The 16520-nt window shown below is 42.8% G+C and overlaps 2 protein-coding genes across 3 annotated transcripts in view; one reads left to right on the top strand and one right to left on the bottom strand.

The window, feature by feature from the left end:
* FREM3 (FRAS1 related extracellular matrix 3) overlaps nucleotides 1–16189 on the bottom strand; it is a 55031-nt gene extending 38842 nt beyond the window's left edge. Inside the window, 4 exon segments of the mRNA XM_084971128.1 lie at nucleotides 5573–5702; nucleotides 10979–11068; nucleotides 13196–13547; nucleotides 13550–16189. Of these exon segments, the coding sequence (XP_084827254.1) occupies nucleotides 5573–5702; nucleotides 10979–11068; nucleotides 13196–13547; nucleotides 13550–16189 (3212 nt within the window).
* The window catches only part of LOC146400931 (uncharacterized), a 165311-nt gene continuing 164487 nt past the window's right edge, over nucleotides 15697–16520 (top strand). For both annotated transcript variants that reach the window (XR_014812890.1, XM_084972835.1), the window contains exon 1: nucleotides 15697–16323. Coding sequence is in view for 1 of the 2 variants with exons in the window: in XM_084972835.1 (XP_084828961.1) it covers nucleotides 16207–16323 (117 nt within the window). In the remaining variant the exon portion in view is untranslated. The remainder of the gene's footprint in view (nucleotides 16324–16520) is intronic.

Below are 16520 nucleotides of genomic sequence, written 5' to 3'. Positions count from 1 at the left end.
AGAAATCTGTCAGAGAGCCCTTCCAGACACCCGCCTTACATTATGCACCAGCAGTCTTCCCCCCCTTAGCACTCATTTTTTTCTCACAAATGAATTCGTGGAAGAGAAAAATTGGAGCTTCAAAGAAAAATCGATTTAAAGTATGAAAGGTGAAATTATGTAGAAAAATAGCACCCTTTCATGCCCAATGAGTCAAAGAAAATGTGCCTCCAGCAACAAGCCATTTTATCAGAAAAGAGTCCAGGTGAAACAGTTAAAGGAAAGGGCATTGCCAAGTCCAATTCTATCACACATGACAAAGGAGAGAAGAGAAACATTGCAGACAAACAAAGCTGTGTTCAGAGGTCCAAAACACTGGAGTGTTTTACATCTAAAGAGTGATTTTCCATGAATCACTTCTTAAAACTTATATCATGTTATGTATAATGTGAAAAACCAAAAAAAAAAAAAAAGCAAAGGTGTCACTTTGGTGAAATGCTCTACAGGCTTGTGGGCCACCAACAGTTCCCAGGTTATACCAGGTAGTTCTAGATCTTTTGTTTCCAGCAAGAACTAAGAGATTAGAAAACATTTTTTTTTGTTTTTTTTTTTTTTTTTTAGAGCCACATCTGAGGCATATGGAAGTTCCCAGACTAGGGGTTGAATTGGAGCTGCAGCTGCCAGCCTACACCACAGCCACAGACACAGCCATGAGGGATCTGAGTCACATCTTGACCTACACCACAGCTCACGGCAACACCAGATCCTTAACCCACTGAACCGGGCCAGGGATCGAATCTGCATCCTCATGGATATTAGTCAGATTCGTTTCCAGTGAGCCACGAAGGGAACTCCAGAAAACTTTTAAATTAACTAAACAATTTATTTGATAAACCCATTATTTCTTAAGCGTATTTAAATGCTGGAATTTTTTTGTTTTTTAATGCACCCCCTTTTAACAACTAGTTCTACAGGACTCCATTTAGGAAATAACATTTAAATTATTTGGACATGTCAAAACTACCTGGAGAAAATACATTCATTCTATCAAAACCAAGATAACCCTCAGGGCATATGAGAGTGAACCCATCCTGAGGAGGAGCAAGTACAGGACCTGGGGCATAGCTACAGGCTATAAGCTTTGAAGTCTCAGAGATATCTTTAACAATTCCCTATGAATTTGGTATTTTGCTTCACACTATAGGCATCTGTATTAAAAAAAAAACTCTGCTCAGCAGATCTGTGTCAAATTTACTGAGTCTCCCCCCCCACCCCCCGCCCCCACAGGCACAACCCTTGTATTAATGACCAATATCACTTGCAACAAGTGTTATGGAAGCTATGACGTTATCTTAGGGAAAAGATCATACTCTTAGGTGACTGAACCTCCTTAACGCATCTACACATTTCATCACATGACAAATTTCGCACTTCTTGAAAATAACTGATCTGTGCACACTCAGAAAATGCCCAGGCCGAAGGTGTTTTCAAATGAATGCAACTTCTTTCCTATCAGTTGACGATCATTTTTATTCTTCTTACTGAATAAAAAGAGCTCCCCAAGAGATCAGTGAGAGCAGACAGCAAGAAGCCCTGAGTCCTCAAAGCCCAGGGAAAGGCTTCCACTCCTAGGTGTAGACCCAGGAGAAATGAAAGCATACATCCACATTTCATGAATGTTTCTAACACTTTTTATTCATAATAGCCCCAAAGTGGAGGCAATCCAAATGTCCATCAACTAAGAAGTAGGTAAATAAAATGAGGCATATCCATGCAATAGAATATTATTCATCCCTAAAGGGAATGAAATACTGACACATGCTACAATGTGGATGAACCTTGAAAACACTGTGCTAAGTGACAGAAACCAGACAAAAGACCACTTATTACGTGATTCCTTTTATATGAAGGGATCTTAATCAGTAATGAAATCCTGCTGTATAGCACAGGGATCTATAGCAAATCACTTGTGAAGGAACATGATGGAGGATAATGTGAGAAAAAGAATATATACATATATATATGTCCGGGTCATTTGCCGTATAGCAGAAATTGATAGAACACTGAAATCAACCATAATTTAAAAAATTTTTTTAAAAAGAAAGTAGATTAGTGGTTTCCCGGGCCTAGAGTGAGGGATGTGAGGTAAGGGGAAACGAGAGTGACTGCTAACAGGTATGAGTTTCTTTCGGGGAGATGAAAATGTTGTAAAAACAGATTGTGGTGATGGTTGTACATACTGTGAATATACTAAAAACCACAGAAGTGTATATTTTAATTATATAAGTCATATTTATTATAACTATTCACTATAATACTACTAATAAATTAGTTTATTATACATTATTCTATTCTATTATTATTGTTTTATATATAATAGTCTATAAAATACTTATAAATTATATACAATTATATGTTTAATATATAAGCTATTAATAATTCAATATAATAGTATTTAAAATAGTGTGTATTTTCATACATTCCATTTTACATATTACATGCAATTGTGCTTGTAATTGTAAATAAATAGATTTTGTAAAAGACAAACAACAACAACAAAAAAAAGTAGGAGTGGCTGATTATTTATATTCCACAATAGAGAAAATAAACTAATCTAGAAGAGAACTGTGTAAGGCTTTACAAACTTTCTGCTATTTGCAATTGAAAGTGCAAGGAAAAATCAAGCCTTATGTATTCACACCCACCAAATGAAATTCAACAACAGATGCTAGAATATTTCATACCTTTCTTGACTGTTCATTGCAGCAAATGAATCACATTTTACCATCCCTTAGTCATACTTGATTATACTGTTTCAGCAATACACTTGCATGTACCAAATGACACATTAATCTCATTTGTACTTGTTTGTATAATAATGGTTTCTTCAACAGTCTAAGCCTTTTCTCCATAAAGTAGGTTTATGGTGATAGAAAATTCTTCTGGAAATGTTTTTATAAAAATATTCCACTTAGGGACTTCCTGTGTGGCTCAGTAGATTAAGTATCCAGTGTTGTGACTAAAGTGGCTTGGGTCACTGCTGTGGCATGGGTTCGATTCCCGGTCCAGGAACTTTTGCATGCTGCAGGTGCAGCCGAAAAAAAAATTCATTTAGACTTAGTGGGCTCATGCTAAATATTTACAAAAATTCGATAGAATAGTCAACAGCATTCTTGGGCCTTTGCAGATGAACTATTCAAGCTCGTCTTACATTAGGGGAGGACCAGCCCTACACCACACAGAGCTAGCAGGCAGCACAGCAGGATTCAAACTCAGGTCTCCTGATTTCTAGGCTTGTACTTTCCCACTAAGCCTGACTCCAAAAGGCAATTCACCCTGGTAATGATGAGAATATATCGAGTTTTAATTGGTTACTAGAACACCAATATGGTAACACTTTTCAGTGTACACTGGTTGACAGTTTGTAAAGTGTTTCCACACAATTTTATTAGAGACTCACCACCCTGTGAACTAGGCAGGAACCAACATCTCTATTTAGAATGAGATTCAAAAAGTGCTGGAGTTCCTATCGTGGCGCAGTGGTTAACAAATCCGACTAGGAACCATGAGGTTGTGGGTTCAATCCCTGGCCTTGCTCAGTGGGTTAAGGATCCGGTGTTGCCGTGAGCTGTGGTGTGGGTCACAGATGCGACTCAGATCCCGCGATGCTGTGGCTCTGGCATAGGCCAGTGGCTACAGCTCTGATTAGACTCCTAGCCTGGGAATTTCCATATGCCGTGGGAGCTGCTCAAGAAAACGCAAAAAAAGACCAAAAAAAAAAAAAAAAAAAAAAAGGTATAGAATTTTCCCAAAGCCGTAGGGCTGGCAAGAACCGGGTCTGGAATGTGAACTTCATACTCAACATTTTCCAAAAAGAACTCAGTATTTCTTGCCACCTTGTCACCCAGATAACTATGCCACAAACCTGGGCATCACTCCTTTTGAAAAATTTTTAAATTTTCAAAAAAAAAATTCTAAATTGAAGTATAATTGCTCTACAATATTATGTTACAGGTGTACACTAAAGTGATTCACAATTTTTAGAGGTTATACTTAAAGTACTTTTTCTTTTTTCTTTTTTTTAAGGGCTGCTCTTCCGGCATATGAAGTTCCTGGGCTAGGGGTTGAATCGGAGCCATGCGTGCAGGCCTGCACCACAACCACATCAATGCCAGATCTGAGCCACATCTGTGACCTACACTGTAGCCTGTGGCAACACAGGGATCCTTAACCCACTGAGCGAGCCCAGGGATTAAACCCATATCTTCATGGATACTAGTTGGGTTCTTCATTTGTTGAACCACAGTGGGAACGAATAAATATTTGTTAATTGAATGGATGCTACTACAGTCAAGTAAGAACAGAACCATGTCTTTTCTGAAATTTGAGTCCATCTTCTAGCTATGTGTTTCTTCCCAGACTTGATAACAATCACATTCTGAATTGTGAACACTGAAGTTGAGCTAGTGGTTAAAGAATTTTTCTCATTCAAAGCACAGACTTCAGATGAAACCTATAGAGATGATACAGCATTGCTAACAATAAGATACTGTCTAATGGTTACTGGGTGCGGTTGCACATTGTGAATGAATGTGTTTCATAGTATTTTACATCGACTACAGTTCTACACAAGTGATGCAAATTGTTGATTTTCGCTCTCTTTTCAGAACTCCAATAGAACTGACTGATTAAATCAACCCCATTTCAGGAACATTCTAGCTTTTCAAAGTGTTCTCTTCTAATTAGCTCTTATGTTCTGGTATATTAAAGACCTGAACTTATATTTCCCCACTAAACTGCATATTATGTTTTCTCAGCATACGTCTGCTGGTAAAGATGCTTATTTTGTTACAACCAGGAAAATTTGGTTCTGAAAGCATTTTTAAATGTTATTAGTCAAGCTCATCTGTTCTAAACTTCCAAGATATTACAAAATCACTTTTTTTTGTAATGATTACTCATTTTGGTCCCTGACATCAAACATCTGCCAGGATAGCATAGATTTAAATTATTTTGCCTTAGGTGAAAGAGAAGACGGTGTGCCTAGGTTCTGGACATTTTTTGGCCTTAGAAGCCCTTTGGCAGTCTAGGAAAACCTCTAGCCCTCTTTTTAGAGAAATGTCTATACAAGCAAATACACACATTTATCTGACTATTAAAAGAGAAATTTATGCAGCTGCTAAGTTTGGCAGTTAATAAAAAGAAGAGAAACATAAAATAAGCATATGAGACGCAGCAATTTCACTTTTAAGTACATCCCCCAAAGAATCGAAAGCAAGGATTTGAATAGACATTTGTATATCAGTGTTCCTTGCATTCAGCATGATTCACAACAACTACAAGGAGGCAACAACCCAAGTATCCATCACTGGGTTGGATAGACTATGTTGTATATACACACAATGGATAGCAATGGATTGTCTGTTACAAGTCTTCCTCCAGTCATTAAAAAAAAAACAACCTAGAAAGCCATTGTCTCGAGAAACCCATTTTCTTTTCCCCTCTTTCCTTGCCAACTAGTGCATATTCCATTTTTCTCTCATCACAGGAAGCAGAGACCAAAGGCCATTTTTAGTCTTTTTCAATGGAGTACCTCAGAGAGCTGTCCCCAGCCGAGAGCCTTCCAGCTGCAATACTGCCAGCTCCCCCGAGGCCCTGCCCCAAGTGCAGCCCAGTGTCTTCCCTGGTCCCTAACTGGAGGGTGTCCAGCTCCTGGAGGAGCACTGCACCAGTGAAGGAAACCGTTTACACATCAGTCTCCAAGGGAATTCAATTTCTCTCTCTTTCCTAGGACTATATGTTCCAGCACTGTTTTCTACCGTTCTTGGCTTTTGGGCGGTAAACCTCATGACAACGTGTTTCTGTTTCAGAGCATATTTTTCTTTTTTTTTCTTTCTCTCTCTCTCTCTTTTTTTTTTTTTTTTTTTGGTCTCTTTTAGGGCTGCACTGTGGCATATGGAGGTTCCCAGGATAGGGGTTGAATCGGAGCTATAGCCACTGGCCTACACTGCAGCCACAGCAACGCAGGATCCAAGCCACATCTTTGACCCACACCACAGCTCATGACAATGCTGGATCCTTAACCTACTGAGTGAGGCCAGGGATCGAACTCACATCCTCACGGATGCTAGTTGGGTTTGTTAACTGCTGAGCCACGACAGGAACTCCTGTTTCAGAGAATTTTTTACTTCTAAAAAGAACAAATGGCACCCTTTCCTCAGCACATTCATTAGCTATGGCTAAGGTCAGATAATTGCTTATTATAAGATGTACAGATTCCTTTAATAATAGAATGGTTAGCTTTATACCAACATATTTATTTATTTAGGCTGTGCCCGCAGCATGCAGAGGTTCTTGGGCCAGGGACTGAACCCACCCCACAGCAGTGACAATGCTGGATCCTTAACTGCTAGGCCACCTGGGAACTCCCCAACACTTCTAAATAAATACACCAAAGAATGTTATATTTCCTAAAAACTATTTTGCCCAATGGAAAAGCCAGGCATAGGTAGGATGGGGTAAGGTAAACAAAGTCACAGGTAGAGCACAGGTGGGCCTGGAAAGAGGACCCAGAACCAGGACACAGAATGAATGTGATGCACATCCAGAGCTCATTCCACGGGCTGGGCTGAAGAACGTAAAAGCAGATGAGGGAGGAAATGAGAACAGAGAACAGAAGGAGAGGTAGAAAACAGAAGAAAGTAAAAGCCAAGAACCGGGATGCTGATGGCGTCAGTGATCTGGAGCCCCAAGGCTCTCTCTGCTTATGCCACACTGCGTAAGGATGACTTCCTGTATTCACTTTCTCACACGATTGTCAAGAAATAAAAGCAAAAGCAGAACTTTCTACTCGAAGGTCCTACTTCTAGTAACACACTGAATGTCAAAACACTGTGATGCTCCATCACTTATTCAGTTATCTCTTGCCCTTAATGCTGGCTCGAGCCGTAGTCATGTGGCCCTTGACTTTCTAGTTTTGTGTTATTGCTAGGGTGCTGGCCTCTGGAAACCTAACCAGGTTAAGTTAAGCCCCAGGTCTATTTCACATATTTTACAATATGGCCTCCTGTCAAGGAAGCCAGGGTTTGATATCCATTCTGTGCTTCTTACATATGTTTTATTCCTCTGCCAGTTTCTCATCAATTTAGGCTGAGAAACTGTGCAGATGGATATACACATATTCATTCCTACTTCTTAGAATTCACTTTAGAAAAGCCTGAGTCATCGTCGTACATGGAGACAATACAGTATGTCTGGGTCCTGATGAAGAGTGACAAACAAAAGACCCAGTAGCTTGATTAATTTTTTTTTTCTTTTGTCTTTTGTCTTTTTAGGGTCGCACCAGTGGCATATAGAGGTTCCCACACTAGGGGTCGAATCAGAGCTGAAGCCACCGGCCTACGCCAGAGCCACAGCAATGCAGGATCCGAGCCGTGTCTGTGACCTACACCACAGCTCACAGCAACACTGGATCCTTAACCCACTGAGCAAGGCCAGGGGTCGAACCCTCGTCCTCATGGATGCCAGTTGGGTTCGCTAACAACTGAGCCACGATGGGAACTCCAGCTTGATTAATGTGAAGCTCAGACAGAAGGTAATCTTTAGATAATGTTTCTATTAAAAATACTGTCCTCAGTGGCTCCAGTTATTCAAGACTATAGATGGGTCATTCAACCCAAGGTGACATTCTGATTTCTGGTTCCCAAAAGTGGCAATGACAACATTAAGGCATTCACGCTCCCTGCTGCTCTCTCACTAAAGGATCTGTTTTATGCATGTATTGTATATAAACATCAGCCTCCAGACATTAGCCTGTAATTTTTCTTATAAATTAAATGTCTTCCAGAGAAACCTGTAATTTTGGAGCAAACAATAGATCGATACATTTAAGGATAACTTTAACAGAGACTTGATTTTAAGAAGGATTAGGATTTTATGGTTTTCTTATCTTTCCATGTGACTCCCTAGAATGTTTAGGTGCTAATACCTTCAGTAATAATAACCATTTCAATCAATATCAAAGTCTACCTTCTTTATCCATAAAAAGGGGAATAGTAACTAATCATGATGTTATTGTGGAGGTGAAATGACAAGTAAGGTATTTAAATGTCTAGCCTAGAGTTCCCGTGGCGCAGTGGTTAACGAATCCGACTAGGAACCATGAGGTTGCGGGTTCGGTCCCTGCCCTTGCTCAGTGGGTTGACGATCCGGCGTTGCCGTGAGCTGTGGTGTAGGTTGCAGACGCGGCTCGGATCCTGCGTTGCTGTGGCTCTGGCGTAGGCTGGTGGCTACAGCTCCGATTCAACCCCTAGCCTGGGAACCTCCATATGCCGCGGGAGCGGCCCAAGAAATAGCAACAATAACAACAACAACAACAACAAAAAAGACAAAAGACAAAATAAATAAATAAATAAATAAATAAATAAATGTCTAGCCTGATATCCAGGACAAGAGATTTCAATAAGTGCAGAACCTGAATTTGAAACTGAAGTATTTTATCTCAGCATTAAGAAGATAGATACATGGTAACTAGCCATTTCCAAATTAATAAAAATATATTTCTCTTTTTATAGAGCTCTACAGGTATGTACATACCTTACATGCTAGTGTGTGTGTTGACACACATAAGTATTTATTTATAATTATCTATTTATTAGGCACACATGGAAGGTTAAGATTTAATCTGAGGTTGTAAAGTTTTTTCATTTTTATTTTTATTTTTTTGGCTGTGCTCGTGGCAGGTGGAAGTCTCAAGGCCAGGGATTGAACCTGCGCCACAGCAGCTACCCAAGCCAATGCAGTGACAATGCTGGATCCTTAACCCGATGAGAACTCCCATAAAGTTTTGGTTTATGTTTATTCCTAAAGTGACTGTTTAAGAGCTTGCTTACATAATGTAAGACAAGAACAGCCTTGACTCTTTCAAGCAATACCTTTTCTCTTCAAGCAATAATATGTTGCTTAAATTGATGTGTGGTAATCAGGATATTCGGCAACCGGAAAACAAAAAGCCAGGGATACACAATGTGATCTGAATGACACACTCCCTGAGTATAGTACGTACTGATTTACCATAGAGAATATTAAAAGAACACCTTTCATAGAATTTCTTTTCTTTCAAAAATATTTTTTCCTTTTGTTAATCATCTTTGTGAAGTGTGATTATTTTCTTGTACCAGAACCCTCTTAGGTTACTGCATGCTCAAATTGTTTTTCTATTTTTATACATGGAATTGCACAGCTTAAAAAAATAAGTAATGGTGAAAAAATAAACTTGTGTCTTATTTTACTGGGAAAAACTTTGAACAAAAATACTTTCATGCAATTTTCACAGGTAAAGAGAGCAAAACTCGTTTCCTTTGAATCCCTTGATTGTGGATTTTAAAGTCCACAATACATTTCTTTATTTACAAAAAGTCTCCTTCCAAATCATCCATAATTATGATCAATATTATTTTAAAAATGGTAGCTATATAAAATCCACATTATTTATCAGCACAGACTGACTTATTTCTGATGTTGCCTAGAAAACACAGTGTCCAAGTCAGATGTACATCTTTTAGGTATCATCCTCAAAAACAGAAAGACAAAGAGCCACTCTAAACCACTTGAGTCTTACATTTGCTTTCCATTAGTGAATCAGTTCAGAAGGCTTAAATTCATCTCCATCTTTCTAGTAACTTTTATTCTTTAGAAAATGGGGAAAGAAGAAAAGATCTGTTAAAGTGAGAAGATGGGGAGGAGGGATCAATGGTTACAATGTATTTAGTCAAGCAGAAAGAAGGTAACTCCTACTGAACACCTGCCATGAGCCAAGTGCTTTACATATATTATCCCATTTAATTCTTACTGACCCTCTGAATTAAATATGAAGATCATCATTTTATAGGTGGGGGAAATGAATCACAGAGAAGACAAAGTACCTTGCTCAAGGTCACATGGACAAGTTGGGATTCAAACTCAGTATACCACATTGCCTCTCATATAGGACTGTTTTTCAGTAATACAGTCCTGGCTGATTGCATATTTAGACGGAAAACACATGGTACTTACTGATAATGAATAATGATTTGTACCGAAAGAGGTTATGGAGTGGCAGACAGTAAGTACATGGACATAATTTTTGCTATTATTCTGTCATCCTGCAAAATGATTTTTCTTTGATCCCATGATCAGCATGTCCCTGGCTGTGTAAAGAAAATGCCTTCTGTTAACTAGTTGCCGCCCGGTATACCACTTTGAAAACACCATGAACACACAGAAGTGTAGCATAAATAGGCATTCTTTTTTTTAGCAAGCTTTCTTCTGTGCCAGTCAATATATTTTTCACCCCATCTAGGACGACTACAATTCTAAGATCAAGGAGCCACTAAGATTTGGTTCTGGAGCTAAAAATCCTAACAAAATATAACACTAGATTTTTAGATTTGTTTCAGAGTGATAGAAATTTTCAGCTAGGAGTTCCTGTCATGGCTCAGTAGGTTAAGAACATGATGCTGTCTCTCTGAAGATGTGGGTTTGATCCCTGGCCTTGTTCAGTGGGTTAAGGATCTGACATTGCCATGAGCTGTGGCATAGGTCTCAGATGCGGCTCGGATCTGGTGCTGCTGTGGCTGTGCTGTATGTAGGCCAGCAGCTGCACTTCTGATCTGACCCCTAGCCGAGGAACTTCTATATGTCACAGGTGTGGCTGTAAAAAGAAAAAAGAGAGAGAGATTACCAGCTAGATTCTCAGATCCTCCCAAAGAGGAGATTTACTTGCCTATAGGATGGCACATGCAATCCAATCAGATAAAATACTTCCTACCTCACTACTGAAATTCTGCATTGCTTTCCCTTCCTAAAAAGTGATCTGTCAGGGCTCATTTGGCATATGAGCACAAAGAAAACAAAAAGACATTACTGATTATGACTACCATGTCAATTATTTAATTCCTTTCAATTTCATATTGATTTTCATTAACCAAGACTCCTTCTTATGGTTTCAATATTGACTTACCATTGTCCTCAACAGAGAAATAGACGATATCCTTTGTTGCCTTGCTGCCTTCCTTCAAGATGTAGTAGATCCTCATCTCAACCACATCAGCTGGTAAGAGAGCAAGCATTAAGAAAACAGAGTGAAAAGAACTGAGGAGAGTCTAAGAGGCCTCTGGGACAACAGTAAATGTATCAACATTCACATCATAGAGGGTCCAGAAGGAGAACGGAGAGAGAAAGGGCCAAAAAAAATAATTAAGAGATTATAGCTGAAAACTTCCATAATATGGGAAAGGAAACACCCCCTCAAGTTGAAGAAGCAGAGAATCCCATACAGGATAAACCCAAGGAGAATACAGTGAGACGCATACTAATCGAACTGAGAAAAATTAAATACAAAGAAAAAATATTAAAAGCTACAAGGGAAAAACAACAGATAACATACAAGGGAATCCCCCCCCCCCATAAGGATAACAGCTAATTTTTCAGCAGAAATTCTGCAAGCTAGAAGGTAGTGGCAAGACATATTTAAGGTGAGGAAGGGAAGGAACCTAGAACCAAAAAATACTCTACCCAGCAAAGCTCTCATTCACATTTGACAGAAGATCAAAAGCTTTTCAGACAAGCAAAAGCTAAGCACCACCAAACCAGCTCTACCACTACTAAAGGAACTTCTTTCTCTAGGCAGATAAGAAAAAGTCACAACTAGAAACAAGAAAGTCACAAATGAGAAAACTCACTGGTAAAGGCAAGGACAAAATAAAGATAGAAAATCCTCCATTGACAAATATGATATCAAAACTAGCAAGCATGAGAAGAGAAGGACAAATGCAGAACATTGAAAATGCATTTGAAATTAAGAGACCAGCAACCAAAAGAGCAAGCATCACACATCACATTGGCAAAACAGAAAATGAGTGTGTTAAAGAACCTCAGTGTTTTTCATAGGGCAAGAAAATACTAAAATAAATTTACAAGTGATGAAATGAACATGAATCTAACTTTTAAAAAATAATGATATGAATAAGAATCTAACTTTTTCTTAAAGTTACAATAGTAAAAAAAAGAAATAGAACTATATAGTAACATTCTGTTGCTGTGCTAATATGTGTATGAACTTTGGGATGACATCCAAGAAAGAGTACATTCCAGCTATGGCTGCTTCACAATATCCTGGCCCTCTACAGACAGCTGAGTCCACCTGGTGTTGGGTCTTCTGTACAAGTGTGGAGTTTGGATAAGGGTGGATACTCACTAACCAGTCGTTGAAATTAATTTAAACTGCATCCTAAGACAAATGAAATGAGAATAAAATTATGACTTTTTCGACTGCTCATTCTCCTTTTGGATACCTGAAAATTTGTCACTTGAATTGTCTTGTATTTTAAAGACAATTGGCATTTGGGGGAATTAATTCATAAGAATAATCTTATAGAATAGAAACTCATAGGGTTTCATTTGCCTTAGAAACAACTCTGAAAATGTAAATAAACCACTTTTTAAAAACAACCTTCAGAAGTTTTACTCTAAGATTGCATCTAGCTTTATATGTATTGGATGTGTAAAATTTCATTTCTCTCTTCACATCTCATACATAGAGCTACATGGACAAGTTTCATCTATGACTACGTGAAAAGCAGCCAAAGACACCAAGTGTCACAACACCAGGAAAAGCAGAGGGACCTGTCTCTAGTTCACTATTAGTAGTGACAACATATATAAAAGAAAAATGATCATTAAACATATCCTCAGATTTTCCCATCATGGATCAGTGGTCAACAACAGTGATCCATGAGGACACAGGTTCAATTCCTGGCCTTGTTCAGGGGGTTAAGGATCCAGCATTGCCGTGAGCTGTGGTGTAGGTTGCATATGTGGCTCATATCCCACATTGCAGTGGCTGTGTTGTAGGCTGGCAGCTACAGCTCCAACTCGACCTCTAGCCTAGGAAACTCTAGATGCCATGGGTCTCCTCTTTACCATCACCCAGGGCCCCCTTCATGGCAGGATTTTGTATAATGGCAGCCAGCTTGTGTCTACCTTCACTCAGCAGGACCTGAAGGAGAACCTGATTAGCTACCAGCTACTCTCTCCACTATGCTGCCCCCCACTGGCCACTGATAAGAATCCTTGGAGAGGGCAAGGCTGAAGGCATCATGCTGTTTCTGGAATCCAATTTCACCTCCTGTGTGGACATAGACTACTGCCCTGCTGATGAGGTCCTCTTGGGTGAATCATTCTGAGGGTAAACCATTCAACAGAATAGTGCCCAGTTTGGGGCTGTCCTCCACAATGAAAGACAGCATCAAGTCACCTGAATCCTTTTGGCCATGGGTGATGCCCATGGTGATCTCAGTGGCTTTATTCTCTAGCACATCTATGGAAACTTTTAATAATGAACTACCTATAACAGAGATCCTGGGAGTTTTGTCGGCTGTAGTGAGATGCACAGAAATCTGGACAGTGATGGGTATGTGATGAATCCTGTCACTTACCTCCAGATGAAAGGTGTCACTGGTGGTCTGGTCTTTGCTGTGCTGGTAAGAGATACTCCCATTAACAATATCAGCTTGCATAAAAAAATTCCCCTGGGACCATACATTTTTTTTAAGTACTGCAAGCGTCCATGTTGGGGACCCCAAACTAAAATGAAGACAATCTGGTCAATGTCTGTGTCAGGGTCAGTAATATCCAGTTCATTACTGCTGAGGATGAAGCTCTCTCCCTCTAAGACAGTAAAGCCTCTGTTGGTGACTTGGGGAGGCTGGTTGTCTATAGGCTTTAGGAATAATGTGAAGATACCAGGTACACTATTGCCTACGGAATCCTCCACCTGATAGGCGAACTGCACAACCCGAGGTACAATACCCAGCTTCTGTGGGGGCTGGTAGGCAACTCTGTGGTGATTTACTTGAGCCTGGGTGAAGTGTACAATGGGTGTGTCTGCTGAATCAGTGAGTACAATTTCTCCACCTTGGATTTGGTGGCTGCCATCTGTGTCAGTTGGGGGCATCAGTAAGGTGTACCACAGGTGCTGGTCATCTGAGTCTTGGTCAATGTATCGGAGGAATTTCTTCTGGAAGTGAGTGAGTTGGTACTGTTGCACAGTCATTTCTAGGGTAGTTCCTGGAAATAGCATTGGATTCTGCAGATCCACTGGTTGGATCTTAATGGTCAGGAAGTGCTGGTTGGATAGATTTGGTGGGTCATGATCATCATGCACATGGAAAGTCATCTGGATTATTACAGATTGAGGGCCAAGGGGTCCAAGATGGCGGAAGAAGAGTCTCCCTTCCATTATGTCTCGCTGAAGCCACGCAGTCACCACCTTCTCATAAAGTCCTTCCTTTTCCACGTAATACCAGTTTTCATCTTCAGGGGACAGAGGTGCTTCAGCCTGCTGCAGCAGCATCTCCCCTAGATGCTGACTTGAATGGGAGGCACCAGGGGCCAGGTCCCACCCTTCTTCTTCCTCTTTTCCTTCCAGAGGTTGGTCTTCCAGTACGAAGTGGATGGTTGAGTCCTCAGAGTCAATATCTGTAGCACTCAGGACAAAGGGGGAGATCTGGACCACCTGCCCTTCAGTCACTGAGAGCCCACTGTTGGCAGTGATCAGTGGTGGTTCATCATCAACAGGTATGATGATGACAGGGAAGAGAAATTCCACCTGATGGTGCCCATCCTCCATCCGGAAGATGATGTTGTCACTGTAGGTGTTGCTGCCATCATGCTGGTACACCACTCGTCCTGCTTCCAGGTCCACTGGTGTGAAATGCTTGCACCCAGCAGGTCCCTCAAGCACCACCAGCTGCCCGTGTTTCAAGCCCCTGACTGCAGCTATTTTCACCTCTCCCAGGTCATCCTTGTCACTGATCTGAAGGCTGTGGGCACTGGACAGGGGCCTTGACTGACCTTCAAAAAGCAGCAGTCCCCGGTTACAGCTCGCCATTGGGGCCAAAGTGTTCATGGGCTTCACTACTACCAGGAAGGCAAAGGGGTCTGAGGAGGCGCCATCTCCGTCGACCACCTCCAGCTCCAACTGGAAGACACGCTCCCCATCCAATTTCTCTGTCGGGGGCTGATAGGCAATTTTCAGTTCCCGAAGCTCCCGCTGAGTGAAGTAGGAGACTGGAAGGCCCAGGCCCACATAGCCCTGGTGGCCTGGCGTGGAGGTGGGGGCATTGAGAATGTTGAAGACTAGGTCATCAGCATCAGACTCCATGTCCTCGGCAGCCAGTGCGTCCAGCGTCAGGGCCGTCAGTGCGAACTGACGGACCTCCATCATCATCAGGGCCCGGAAGCTGGGCCTGGGCGCCATGTTCTCGGCTCCCTCGCGGATCCTCACCAGCAGCTGGAAGTGCTCTCGGAGCAGCACCTCCCCTGACCCAGCGGCGCCTCGGGCCCCTGGCTCTAGCAGCTCCGCCACCATGGGCACATAGTCCCGGCTGGGCGACGAGGTGGTGGCGGTGTGCTGGTAACGCACCCCGGCCCGGACAAAAGCCTCACAGTCTAAGCCCTTGGCCCTGGGGAGAGGGGCCCCCACGGAGTCCACCAAACGCCCATACCTGGGCAGTGGGCCGCCCTCGGGCGGAAAAGGGGTGAGCCAGCACCTGCAAAGGGCCGCGGCCGGAGACTTGGGGAAGGTTAAGTCCAGCACTCTCCTGTCGATGGTGTGGCTCCAGCCGCGCAGCTTCTCCACCGTCAGAGGCCTGTTGCGCGTCACCAGCTGCAGCTGGGGGAAGACCACGTCCACCGCCAGGGTGAAAGGCAGAACCAGCGTGGAAGTCGGGGCGTCGTAGCGTAGCTGCAGCCGCCCTCGGGCGCGTCCGGGGCTGCGGGCGCCGAAGTGAGTGTACCGGACCTGGTGGGGCCGGAAGGCGCAGGGGAAGCGGCGCGGGGAGAGCGCGCCGTGGCGCGGCGGCAGGGCGTCTAGCACCGTCACCTCGCACCGGTCCCCCGGCTGCACTCGAATCACCAGGTCCCGGAGCGGGTCGAGCCAACGCGAGCGGCCCTCGGGCACCTGGAGCCCGGGGTTAGCGATCAGGACGCTGGGGCTGTCGGGGTTGCTGCTGCCGAGGGCGCCCCAGGTGGGCAGGTAGAGCGCAGGGTGGGGCTCTGCTCCAGGCGAGGGTACCTGTCCCTGTAGGGCATGGCAGCTCAGCAGCAGGTAGGCGACCGTCGTAACGAGCTGCGGGGGCATCCCAGCAGGGCGCACAGATATTCCAGCCATGGGACCTCGGCGCTGGGATGCCTAGGTACCCTGTCTTCAGACCTGTGCAGCCGCTGGAGGAGGTGGCTGCTGTCCACTCTGGAGCAGAAGAGAGGACTCAACAAGACCCGGTAGCTGCGCTTCGGTTGCGACAGGTAAAAGCAGGGGAGTTGGGGGGAGCCGCGAGGGGGAGAATGGGGGTGGTGAGGAAGGGGCCCAGCCACCTTCTGCCCTTCCCCCTCCCAAGTCTCTCTTCTGCAGGAGGCAGAGACCGCTCGGAGACTGGGAGGGTGCAGGAGCTCTCCCCTTGCCTCCTTGGTGCCTCTAGCCTGGCTCTCTTACTGACCTTTGC

Source organism: Sus scrofa, chromosome 8 (assembly GCF_054392235.1).
Source record: "Sus scrofa isolate SSC_HxYL_T2T_F1_AM1 chromosome 8, Sscrofa_HxYL_maternal_Yorkshire_Landrace_v2.0, whole genome shotgun sequence".
Taxonomy (NCBI): Eukaryota; Metazoa; Chordata; class Mammalia; order Artiodactyla; family Suidae; genus Sus; species Sus scrofa.
The sequence above is the reverse complement of the archived record's forward strand: the minus strand, read 5'-3'. Positions and strand labels throughout refer to the sequence as shown.